The 13,413-nt window shown below is 38.7% G+C and overlaps 1 protein-coding gene across 6 annotated transcripts in view; it reads right to left on the minus strand.

Moving 5' to 3' along the window:
- ESR1 (estrogen receptor 1) overlaps positions 1–13,413 on the minus strand; it is a 268,086-nt gene that overhangs the window by 79,370 nt on the left and 175,303 nt on the right. For all 6 annotated transcript variants that reach the window (XM_028494825.1, XM_028494823.1, XM_028494821.2 and 3 more), the window contains one exon: positions 8,983–9,121. In XM_028494825.1, coding sequence (XP_028350626.1) covers positions 8,983–9,121 — 139 coding nt within the window. The remainder of the gene's footprint in view (positions 1–8,982; positions 9,122–13,413) is intronic.

Genomic DNA, 13,413 nt, shown 5'->3' on the forward strand with positions numbered 1-13,413 from the left:
ATGTAAATTGATACAGCCACTATGGAGAACAGTATGGAGGTTCCTTAAAAAACTAAAAATAGAACTACCATATGACCCAGCAATCCCACTACTGGGCATATACCCAGAAAAAACCATAATTCAAAAAGACACATGTACCCTAATATTCATTGCAGCACTATTTACAATAGCCAGGTCATGGAAACAATCTAAATGCCCATCGACAGATGAATGGATAAAGAAGATGTGGTACATATATACAATGGAACATTACTCAGCTATAAAAACGAGTGAAATTGGGTCATTTGTACAGATGTGGATGAATCTAGAGGCTGTCATACAGAATGTAGTAAGTCAGAAAGAGAGAAACAAATCTTGTATATTAATGCATATATGTGGAACCTAGAAAAATGGTACAGATGAACAGGTTTGCAGGGCAGAAATTGAGACACAGATGTACAGAACCAACATATGGACAACAAGTGGGGAAAGCGGCGGAGGGGTGGAGGGGTGGGGGTATGAATTGGGAGATTGGGATTGACATATATACACTAATATGTATACAGTGGATAACTAAAATGAACCTGCTGTACAAAAAAATTAATTAAATAAAATTCAAAAAAAAAAAGAGAAGAAATAACATGTGTTGGTGAGGATGTGGAGAAAAGGGAACCCTTTTGTGCACTGTTGGTAAGAATGTAAATTGGGCGGCCGCTATGGAACACAGGATAGAGGTTCCTCAAAAATTTAAGAATAGAACTACGATATGATCCAGAAATTCCTCTCTGGGCATTTATCCAAAGAAAACGAAAACACTAATTTGAAAAGATATCTGCACCTCCATGTTCATTGCAGCATTATTTACAATAGCCAAGGCATGGAAGTAACCTAAGTGTCCATCAATGGATGAATGGATAAAGAAAATGTTTACATATATACATATATATAATGAAATATTATTCAGCCATAAAAAGAAGGAAATCCTGCCATTTGTGATAACATGTATGGACTTTGAGGGCCTTATGCTAAGTGAAATAAGTCAGACAGTGAGAGACACATCACAGTATGATATCACTTATATGTGGAATCTTAGAAAAAAACAAATCCACCAGGCTCAAAGATACAGAGAACAAATTGGTGGTTGCCAGAGGTGGGTGGTGGGCAAAATGGGTGAAGACAGTGAAAAGGAACAATCTTTCAGTTATAAGATAAATAAGTTCTGGAGATGGTAATGTACAGCCTCGTGACTATAGTTAATACAACTTTACTGTATATTTGAAGGTTGGTAAGAGAGTAACCTTAAAATTTCTCATCGTAGGAAAAAATATAACTATTTGTGGTGATGGATGTTAACTCGACTTACTGTGGTGATCATTTTATAATATCTACATTTATCAACTCATACGCTGTACACATAAGTTGTACAATATAATGTTATGTCAATTGTATCTCAATTTTTTAAAAAGTGATGGAGGAAGCTAAACTAGACACGAATGATGTGGGGTGTGGTGGAGGCTTGCTTATAATGTCTTGCTTTTGCCTGCATTCATTTGTACACCAATATTACTCTACCACTAGACTGTGAGTTCCCTGAGGACAGGTCTGTCTCTTACACATTTTTTTCATATCCTCCAGTATCAGGCAGAACCCTAGAGACATGGATGTACTCAATAAATATCTACTGAGTTGACTTAAACTGAATCCTAGCTAACACAGACTTGAAGTTGTGTTATCTCCCTTTATCAATGGATTTTAATTGCACTCATTAAACAAATGAGGATCTTTCCAATGCCGAATATGGAAAAGCAGCTGCGATTAAAGCAGATATGAGAGAGGGATTACGTGATTACCTCTATGTAGCATGTGTGACTTAAATAATATCAAGATATTTTAGAATTAAACTGTAAAAAAAATATTATGATGATTGTATTTTAAATCAATTAGCAAGTTTAATTGTTAACAATTTATGGCAAATGCAAAAATAATGTGGTAGGTAAACATGTAAGAAAAGTTAAATTAACCTCTTACACAGGATTAATTCTTTGGTTGGAATTATGCCTTTTCCTCTGGGGCAATTTTATATTAGGTGGATCCTTACTGTTTATAGGCTTATTCCTCTTGAGGAGTTAAAGACTTGTGGCTTAGCAGCCTTTATAACATAGCACTGCTTAATTGCTTTGTTTTTAAGGAGAAATCTTGATTTGAATGTTTTGTTTTTTACCTTTTTCCAGTAGAACCCCTACAGGCGCTTCCATGATTGAAGGTCTTTTTGGTCAAATTGACTTTTTCCAAAACTCCAATGTGTGTGTGTGTGTGTTTAATATTTTTATTGAGATATAATTCACATATCACATAACTGACCCACTTAAAGTGTGTAATGAAATTGGGTATTAGTCCAATAGATATTTTGATACCTTTTCAATCAGAGATAGCAGTAATATTAGCAGCTTGGCTAATTTCTCTCTTCTTTTGGCCTCAATTTTTCTCCTCTGCAGTTTACAGTTTCATATTCCCAGGATTTGTCAGAACTCTGCACCAAAGACTTTAGAGAATCAATCAATTGGCATCTGCTGTTGAGTAATTAAGGACTCGGAACTGGAAAGAACCAACGGATCCAGAGCCAAGAATACAAGCTGGTAAAACCCTTTGCTACCTGTATTCTCACACAATGAATGAAATAGAGTATAGAAGATAACCCAACACACTACTGTACAGATTAAAGAAGTTACATAAAGGTTGGCTTCCTTTCTTTTCTTTCTTCATCCAATTCTATAAGGTAGAGCAAAAAAAAAAGTTATGAACAAAGTTCTTGGGATATGAATGGGCCATATAGGGATGCAAACCAACACAAGCCTGGAAAGTTATGAGGGAATCCAGCAAAGCCACTGGAGTAACCGAAACTGTCTCCTGCCCAGGACTGACTTTGCTGAGGAGCTGATCACTCCCCCACCCACCTGCTGCCCCTGCTACTACAACATCCCCCTTCAGTAGAGCATACATTTTTCAGAGAGGAGAAATCTAAAAAGGGAATATAAAGGGAGGTCCTTCTTTTTATGCCCAAGAAACCTTTAAACAAATTACATTCTGAATTTATCAACTTATTTCCGAACTTTCTTTTTTCACTCTTCCAAGTGAAAAAAATCTGCAAAGAATTTACAGCAAGTTTTACACAGGAAAAAAATTTAAAAGGCCAATAAAAAAAAAAGGCCAGTAAAAGCATTTGCTGGAAGCATTGTTTCATTTGCATGTTTTTATTTGCATGTTTTTTTCTGAAATATTTACAATACATAACTTGAAATGAGCATGCTCTTGCTTCTAGAAAATGACTTTTTTTTTTCAGTTTAAAGTGAATTTATGGTCTGAAAACAGTCAGCTATTTAGTAGAAGAAGCAAAATGTTCTCTCCGGTGCAACAACCTGTTTTTCTCTTAAGGAAGAGAACTTATTCCTATTCCATGCCTACAAGTCAAAGAACTTTCTGTTGTCCAATATTATTTCCTACAGACAGAGCCTCCTGATGCAGGAGCGATGGAAAGAGCTAGATCAACAACCCTCTGGCCAGACGCTTGGTAGAGGGAATATTCTCCTTGTCGAATTAAGCTTTGCTTTCAAATGGATGAATAGTTTTTTTTCTCTGAGAGTGAATAGGAATCGAAAGAGAGTGCTTTGGCTTCACTGAGAAATCCGCAAATATTTCTCAGAATTTGTTAGCATGGATGGCGCCAGCAAAACAGAATTTAGACAGTGCTCTGGAAACTGGATAGTCTTACTGAACTGAATTTACACTGTGTCCTCTAACATCACATCTGCCTTCCAGTGATAGTAAACTTTACTCCTGCAAAAACAAAGAGATCCCACAAGGAATGACTTATATTGAACACTTTTGCTTCTGTTTTCCGTCCCTGTTTTTCCAGGGTGAGCACTCAAGCAAGACTAAACGAAGAGGTGCATTCCTAGTTGACACAGAGGACATATTTCGTGTTTTCTGGTGCCAAACACACCAAAGGATTAGGTGCTAGAATGGAAAATGAGTTTTCTCCATTTCCTGATTACTTTCACAGGTGTTCTTATTATCTTTAACTTCCCTCTTATAAAATACACACACCCACACACACACACTGAGAGAAATTACTGGGTTCTCTATTAATACCTGATAATAAGCTTTATTTCTTGATTTTCACAGGAAGAGAAGACTGCATTAAGTGCTTGGAACTCACTGCTGCAAGGTACAGGGAAGAACTGGAAACTGTGGGTAGGCTAAGTGGCAAGGATAAAATTAGCCTTCAAGCATATGACTACCAGGAAAGCTATAAACTATCAGGATCAAGATATCATGGGTTATCATCGGGAGTAAATCAAGCAATAACTCTTTTGAAATGGATGCTAGATAGGAAATACAGTCCTCTGCTCACAAGTGTAGGATGGCAACCCGGCAATTTTTTTATATTCCTATAATCACTAAACCCCATTTGCCAATACTAACATTTTAGTAATTACAAGGAAAGAATGAGGTATATTCTATCCTCTTGATAGCCTTGGAAAGCACAAGTGCCTGGATTTGCAAAGAAGCCTTAAGAAAACAGGATATCATTATAATCTATCGCAGATAAACCCTTGTCTCTAGTTAGCAACGTTGATAATCCCTGGGTGACAGGACTCCTTGGGACTTCTGGCTTTCTCTTGTCCCCATGTCTATGCAGATGTAAACACCCTATGTAGGCAGACTTTGCAAAGGTATTATCACCAAGTCTGAGATAAAATAAAAATGATGCAGCTAACACTCATCTTTTGCTTACCAGCTCTCAAATACTTGGCTTTGAAACTCATGGATTTCTACATTTTGTTACAAAAAATGTTCACAATATGCAAAAGGATGGGAAAAGAGCAAAAGGGAGATCAAGGTGACTGACGTTAATCAGAAAGCTGAATGTTATCGAAAGGGTTGGGAGCCTGCAAGGCAAAAACATCAACAGTGCTCTCAACTATCACTCAAAAGTCATCTTCCAGATGTATAAAATTTCAAATGGGTTGCTGGTCACAGTATTTTTTACTGTTGTGCATATATCAATGTCATCAAAAGCAGTTATCTTCTAATACCAAGAGAGTAATTTAATAATATTGAAATTTTATAATATTTAGGTGCATGTTAATAATTAGAAAATTATATACTATAGACCATATTTTTAAAAATAATATTATTTATATAATTTATATTTATTTATATATTTTTCTAATCATTAACATGATTAGAAATGTATGTATGTAAATGTTCTTAAACGTATTAAGACCTGGAGGATTTTACTCCATAGTGGGTCTAGTGATGGAAGAAAAATAAGATCCTCTGTTTATCTTCATTCGGAATTTAACAGGTGTGTGGAATGTAAGCAGAAGTATAAGCATAAGCCAAATGCACTTAGTAATTTTAAAAATCCTTTTGAAACAGATGTATCTTAATTTCTTCAAAGTCTAGAAGGGTCTAAGTCAGGAATTGAGTAGCCCTGAGCAAGAAATGAGTGAGTTTGATGACAAGAACAGTTGACATGACCATCAGAAGACGTGGCTTCTCCTGACTCTGCCATGAGCCACTGGGGGACCCTGGCCAGTGCAATTAACAAACACTTATCGGGGATCATGGAAGACTTTGTTCATTGGAGGGAACAAAAAGGCGAACAAGATCTGGTTCCTGCCTGCACAAAGTTCATGAGCTGAAAGGGAAGATAAGACATACAATCATAACTTACAGGTGGCAGATGGGGAATAAGAGAAGCAGAAACTAAACCCCATGAGAACATAGACAAAGAAAAGGCTACTTTCTGGCTAAAGAGGAGGGAGTTTGGAGGAAGGTTTTCCGGAAGAGCAACATCTGAAATGGCCTTAAAGAAGGTCCCAAGATTCTGACAAGGAATCCTAAAGGTACAGGGCCTTTCAGAAGCAGTGGAAAAATACCTTGAAGAGTGAAGTCAAGTTCGTGACCCTCAGGCTGAAGTCAGGGCCCAGGTGTTTGTTAGCCTGGACAAGAGCTCACCAGGCTCACTTAATCCCCAGAACTCCGTTTTGGACTCAAAGCCATTGGCCTTCCTCATGATATCATCTGACCCGCTCTGCTGATGTTTGTGTCTGTGACACTTGCAACAGGGATTCACAATTATCAAGGTAAGAAGTCTAGACGGTACTTTCTAAAGAAGGGAGAGAGCCAATGGAAGCTGAATAAGGAAGCGTCAGGATCACAGCTGTGCCTTAGGAAGAAGTCTCTGGCAGCCCTGTGGCGAAGAGACTGAAGGAAAGAGGGTCGGTGACCGAGAAAGACAGTGGTGGAGAGGCAAGCCTTTGGGGAGGGCTGACTTGGACCTGTGCTAGGGGAGGAATGGCGACAAAGGGGAGGTGTGGATTTTAGAAACAGGACAGGAAGGACTTGACAGTTAACTGGATAATCTGGTGGGGGGAGTAGAATCCATGGTTAACTTGAACTTGACAGCTTCAGTGTCTAGGTGAATGCCACTAATAGAAAAAAAGAAAAGGAACAAACGTGGTGAGGAAGCTAATGTATTCAGCGAGGGATACTGTTGAGTCTGCAGAGCTTATAGGATATTGAAATGGGAAAATCTAGAGGAGTGGTTCTCAACCAGGGACAATTCTGTGCCTCCCTCCCGCCCCCCCCCACAGGGGACATTTAGAAATGTCTGGAGACATTTGGGGTTGTCATCTCTGGGGAAAGGGATGCTGCTACGAGAGCATCTAGCAGGTTAAGTCCAGGAATGGTGCTAAACATCCTAAAATACACAGGACAGTCCGCCACAAGAAAGAATAATCCAACCAAAAATGTCAATAGTGCAGAAGTTGAGAAATCCTGGTCTAGAGGTAGCAGGAACTTCCTATCTGGAATTTTAGAAAGTAGGAATGGAGAGAAGTGAGAACTCTTAGTCACTGACACTGCAGTGAGAAACATGGGAGAAAATTAAGCACACTGACAGTGTGTGGAAAAGAAAGGCAGGTGGTTGATAAGATCCTACACAATATCACCTTGCTGACAAAATGAGTTTCATCGGGGTGAGGTGATGTCACACACCCTTTCATATCTAAAATGCAATGACTGATGATTGCTCTCAGGAAGTGTGTACCTAAGAAGATAAACATGGATGAGGTAGTAAATCATGGAACACATCAATTCAGTCATGAATGTCCCCAATATCCTAAACCCTGAAGACACCTTCCAGTCTATTGTGGAGAAACATTGTATGTGGTCTATGATTTTCATCTGCAAATTTATTATAACTTGGTCATGGAACGACATGACTGTAACAGAACAATTTTAAAAGCAGCAGAAGAAAAAGGAGGGAGGAAGGGAAGGAGGAGGAAGAGGAGATAGGCCCAAAAAAAGAAGGAAAGAGGAAAGCGAAGGAAAACAGGAAAAAAGAGGTAGAAGGGAAAAATGACAAGGGAAACAGGGAAGGGAGGGGGAGGGAAAGGAAGGAAAAGAAGTGAAGAAGCACTGTAGAGACATCCTCTAAAAGGCGGGCTAAATGCCGTGTGCGGGCAGTTTTACGGAACCAGACCAGTGGCCTTTCTCGATCAGTCCACAAAACTGTGATACGGGACCATATTCCATGGAAAGAAAGAGCTGTTTCTTGAACAGCATCGTCACCGTTGATGATGCTATAATAACACAAAATGATGAAAAAAGCTATAATAACACAAAATGATGAAACAGTAACCAACACGTATACAATTCTCCAGTATTTAGATAAATAAATGCTGCCAGAACTCTGTTCCAGGCGGCTTGGCAGGTGTAGGGAAGGAAGCCAGAGCAGGACAGGAGATGAGGGGGCAGCGTGGCGCTCCGAAAGGAAGGAAAGCACAAAGATGCATCGCGTGCAACCTGGCAGCCTTGGACTAACGAGCAGAGGCAAAAAATGTCTGCAAGAAACAATTAGAAGATGGATCTTTCCCATTCAAATGATTATGTCGTCCGTAAAGACAAGGTACATCTGGTAACAAAAGGTCACAGCAGCAGACCAGAGAAGGCATTGCTGATGAGGAAAGAGTGTGAAGGACGTGTGCACAGGGCAGGAGCCAACATGAGTGTGCCAGAGACAGGCAGATCTTGAATTCCAATCCTGGCTCCACCATCGGCTAGGTCAATGCTCTTTGCAAGTAGCAGAATGTCTCTGAAACTTAGCTTCCTTTCTGGTAAAACGTGAATGATAAGGCTTCCCAGGAGCGCTGTGATGATTAAATGAGATCCTGTATGTAAAGTATTCAGCACAGCAGCTGGTGCTGGGTAGGGACTCTGTCAGCGGTAGCTGCTGTTAAATAATGTCTAAATTCGATTACTCTAAGCAATGACTGAATAAGAAAGAAGAAAAGGACCCACATTCCAAGTCAACCCAAATAGAATACATGAAATAAGGTGGCACATTTGAAAACTGAAATCTTCATTTTCTAAAATAAGCAAGTTAACTTTTATGAATTCATAAAACTGGAAGTGGCCTTCAGAACTCTGTTCAAATTTCTTCATTTACTGATGGCAAAATTGGAAAAGGAGATGAAAAGACTATTGTGGTTTGGATGTACATGAGCCAAAAAAAGATTTTAATTAAAGGAAAGTTACTCATCATTCTTTTATATAACACAAGATGAGGGTGAAGTTAGAAAATTACAGTTCATAGTTTTGTAAATACACACAAATACATATGTGTATATATATATTGATACATATGTGTATAATACTGATACCTGCATATATGTATATGTAAATAGACACACACATATACAATATACATGTCTATTTTAGAAATGAGAGAGCTAATCTGGGGAGACATCAGGCAGACAGTTATCCTTAGCCTTCTGTGAACTCGACTACCCTACATCACCCGAATCCACCCATTTGTAAATATATCTGATAAAGTTCTTGGAAGCTTCGTGGAATGCTGAATAAAGGAGCTTCAGGATCAAACTGGTGATTATCAAGAATGTGCTTCCCCCAAGCTACAGCCAGGTCACTCACCTGTCCAGGAGCAAGTTAGGAGCAAACAGGAGCTTCCCTGGGTGGTCCATGGAGCGCCAGACAAGACCAATCATGAGAATCTCTAGCCAGGCACATTCCAGAAGGTGGACCTGATCATGGAGGGTCAAATCCACAAATCCTGAAACAAGACAAGAAAACCCTGCTGACTCAAATGAAAAGTAATGCTGGTGAAATGAATGCAACCAGGGATTTGAGGTGGTAGGGTCTATTTTTTATTAGATGGAAAAACATAAATTAGAAGCACACAATAGGAAAGTCAAGTAACTATTTTTTAAACCTAGTATATCAATGAACTTTAATGTGGCATTTTCTTAATGTCTTAGTGTCATATCTACAGAAATATACTAACTTAAGCAAGCCACTTAGTTTTCTATAAAGTTTGGAACTTCGTGTTAAAATGTGTATGCTTTTTACTTAGACATTTCTAATAGCCCTATGTGATTATTACATTTCATTTCTGTTTCAGCTGAAGATATTTAGGTGCAGGAAATTTAAATTACTTGCCCTAAACCAAATGGGAATTGGAGCACAGGCAGGACCAAAGTCACGAAATTTCTACCTCTTTGCTTCATCACTAAGCCATGCTCCTTTTTTCACACCATGTAAAAGAAAGACTAATACAATAGAATGTGTACATAAATCACTCGGGAGAGAATGAGTCAGATGAATAAAAGTCACATTATGGTTACTTCTGGTAATAAACACTAAAAAGTGCCCTTGTTTTCCAATGGCTTATTGGGAGAGTAAAGCTTTTTCCAGTCATCACTGACAATATGGTGGATGCCTAACAGTAATAATAATAGTGAGAAGAAGAAGGGGAAAGAAGAGGAAGATCAATTGATTGAGCCTTTACTATGGGTTAGAAGCAATGCTAAGTACTTTCCAGACCAATTTTTAAAGTATTTATTAACACAATAATTCTCAGAGGTAGGAACTCACAGGCGTATCATTTTACAGATAAGGAAACAGATGTTCAGAGAGCTTATATACTTGTTAAGGTCAGAGATGGAAATATAATCTCCAGAACCTATGCCCTTGACCACAAGTGACAGTACTTCTTATGTGCTGCAGTTAGTTGTAGACTTTGGATCAAGTGACTAAATAAATCTAACCACACAAATTAAGACATGCCAGAGTGACAGGGGCATTGCATAAACAAGATGCCCATGAAGTTTGCTCCTTTCCAAATCAGTTCCCTGTTCTTTTGCCCTGAGGTACCCCCATCACATTTCCTTCCTCTCTCTCTCTGCCCTCAACCCTTTGTTCTCTTTTATCCATGAGATGGGTCTAGGAATCCCATTTTTCTTTGTCCTCTTCTTTATTTTTTTCTCACTAATATACTTTTATTAGTTATCTATACTTGTATTTACTAAAAAGCCAAAACGTAAGTTTATTTTCCTTAAGCAGTAATAGTGATGGTTTGCCTACTGAATGTTTCTTCTTGGGGGTGTTGATTAAAGAATCAGCATTAAACAATTGGCTCATCATTTCTTATATACTTAAGTGCCATCTTTTATATAATCCTTACCACCAAGTAGATGATGATCCACAGAGAGAAACCCAAGGTAGAGAAAGACCTCAGAGTGTAAGCCCCCTCTAGCCACCATCCCATAACCAAGCCTCATGAATTCTATCTTTGAAGTAACCATAAAATTCTTTTTCTCCTTTCTACATTTCCACCATTACTGCATTTATTTAATTCTCCAAGAGTCTCTCACCTTTTTACCCGACTTCTTTAACTCAGCATCATTATTTTGAAACTTACCTACGTTGTTACATGTATAAACAGTTGATTCTTTCTATTGCTGAGTGGTATTCCACTCAACAATAAAGAATAGTTGATTCTTTTTATTGGATATAGCCAATAAATAAATACAATTTATCCTTTCATTGGATAGTTGATTTACTTCGGGCTATTACAAATAAAATTGCCATGAGCAATCTATGTACAATTTTTTCTATGGACATATGCTTTCATTTCTCCTGGATAAATATTTAAGTGTACTATGGCTGGATTATAAGGTAGGTATACAGTAGGTATATGTTTAACTTTTTAAGAAACTGCTAAACTCTCTCCAAAAGTGATTGCTCCATTTTACATCCCCGACAGCAATGGACGATAGTACCAGTCTCTCCACATCTTCAGCCAATACTTAGTATGGTCAGTCTTTTTTATTTGAGACATTCTAGTAGATGTACAGAGGTACCACACTGGCGCTGTGATTTTAATTTGCATTTCCCTAATGACTTATGACACTGAGCATCTTTTCATGTGCTTCTAACAGATCATTATCTTACACTATATTCACATTAATTATGCATGTATCTGTAAATCCTGCTAGACTATGTACTCATTAGAAGCACAAAATGCATAATTCTATCAAATTCTGCTTTTATAACGTCTAAATTTATTGCACCTTCTGCTACATCATTCAGCCATGCCAAGGCAAATTAACAGTGTAGCATTTATCAGAGCAAGTGTCTTCCCACTGGAAAGGGTGGGTTTCAGTCACACAAAGCAGGACTTGCAACTGGAGAGAAAATGGGCAGTTCTGTTCATAAGAAAAACTAAGGGATTAAAAAACAGTGACTGGGTTTCAGGACTCCTGGGAAGAAAAAGGAACAGATATCCCTACACCTTGGAACTGTTTACCTACAGCATGCATTGGGTCAAATGGACTAGCCTTGCTCTGGAAGAAGCACTGCCTAAGGCAGCAAGAAATGCTTCTCTTTCTCAGTAGCCAATGTCTAATGGGATAAACCATCCCCAGTGAGCAGTGTTTATAAGGAAAACTCACAGGGAAGTTTTAATTCTTTAAGATTTCACCCTATTTTTCAGATAAAGTCTCATAATAGCAATAAAAACCTACCCTATAAATCAAACTCACTCTCAGAAACGTTAACATTCAAGAGGTATCTTCTCTCTTATCATGACATTCCCTGTTTGATGTGGAAAAAAATGTAATCCTGTGATAATGTCACCCATAATGAAACCTACACAATGTAATTCAATACCCTCCAGAAGCCCCAAACAATCACGCAGGATGAGATTTAGAGGGTATCTCGAGAGAGAACTGCAGCCATGTAACCAATCAATTTTGGAAAACCAAAGGAGCATTTCTGGTAGCAACCTTACATATTAAACTGAATCATACTGTTTAATTCTCACGTCAAAACTTCAGTGCTATTTAAGTCGGACAGTTTTAGTGGTCTCTGGCGAGTCTCAGGAGCTCACCATAACCATCTGTACCACAGAGGCCTGGTGATTGTGAAATCTGTCTCAGGTATGTCCGTTAGTGACAGTTTTCAGTCTGAATCCAGCAGAATTGCTGGGTCCTTCTGTTGAAATGATGTAGATCTCTCAAAAAGGAATACTGTTTAATTATCTTTCCCAGCTATGCATATTGCCTTCAGACAAGGGTTATTGTGTCTCTTCCAAAGTGTCTGCAAGTTCCTGGGGCAAGGTTGCAGGGAGTGTGCAAAAACTGTCAATTAACCTTCTCAATGAACGTGAGGGCTACTGAAGGAAGTTACTGGATGGAGCGTCTCTTCCACTATACTGATCTCAATATTATTTTAACCACACAGGAGCTTCATGCTCTTTTGGTGTAGAATAAATGTCCTTTAATACTCTCAATTCATATACAGTGAAGAAAAATAATGTAATAAATCCCAAACAAAATTATACTGGGCCAACTATCTATAGACACCGAGTTTCAATCCTTTGGTTTATTTTCCTTCGAAACAGGAAGAATAATCTATTATGCAGCTTCAGCTGAATCTGCTATCATAACTTAGAGGCATCCAACAATGCCTTTCTCGAACACTTGAAAGTGTGGCCAGTATGAAGGTGGGAGCTAGCAGCATCTACGGGATATGAATAGACGCATCAGTGACAGAACTTCTTACAGGTGACATAGTGAGACATGATTTACCCCCCATCACTTAGGGACTCTCATTTAGTGACAGTGGCAAGAGGTCTTCAGGGCTGTGGAATCCACACCGGTGGGGTAGAATGCATACCTCAAAAGTAGTAACAGTAGTTTATTGAGACCAAGTGAAATCAGCTGCGAGGAAATCTCACTTTATAAAATAAAATTTTAAGAGAAAGCAAACATGGGCCTTTTTCTCTAGTCTGCACTTACAGGTCTAGTAATAGAGTATCCAGAGATAGGATATACTGGAAACAGACAGAAATGCTTCAAGTCCTGTTCCCCACCTGTTATGTGGGCAGGGATCTGATGAAGTTGAGGAAGGCCTCTTTCATTTTTATTTTTATTTTTTATTTTTATTTTTTGTGGTACGCGGGCCTCTCACTGTTGTGGCCTCTCCCGTTGCGGAGCACAGGCTCCGGACGCACAGGCTCAGCGGCCATGGCTCACGGGCCCAGCCGCTCCGCGACACGTGGGG

This window comes from Physeter macrocephalus, chromosome 10, assembly GCF_002837175.3.
Source record: "Physeter macrocephalus isolate SW-GA chromosome 10, ASM283717v5, whole genome shotgun sequence".
In the NCBI taxonomy this organism is placed as follows: domain Eukaryota; kingdom Metazoa; phylum Chordata; class Mammalia; order Artiodactyla; family Physeteridae; genus Physeter; species Physeter macrocephalus.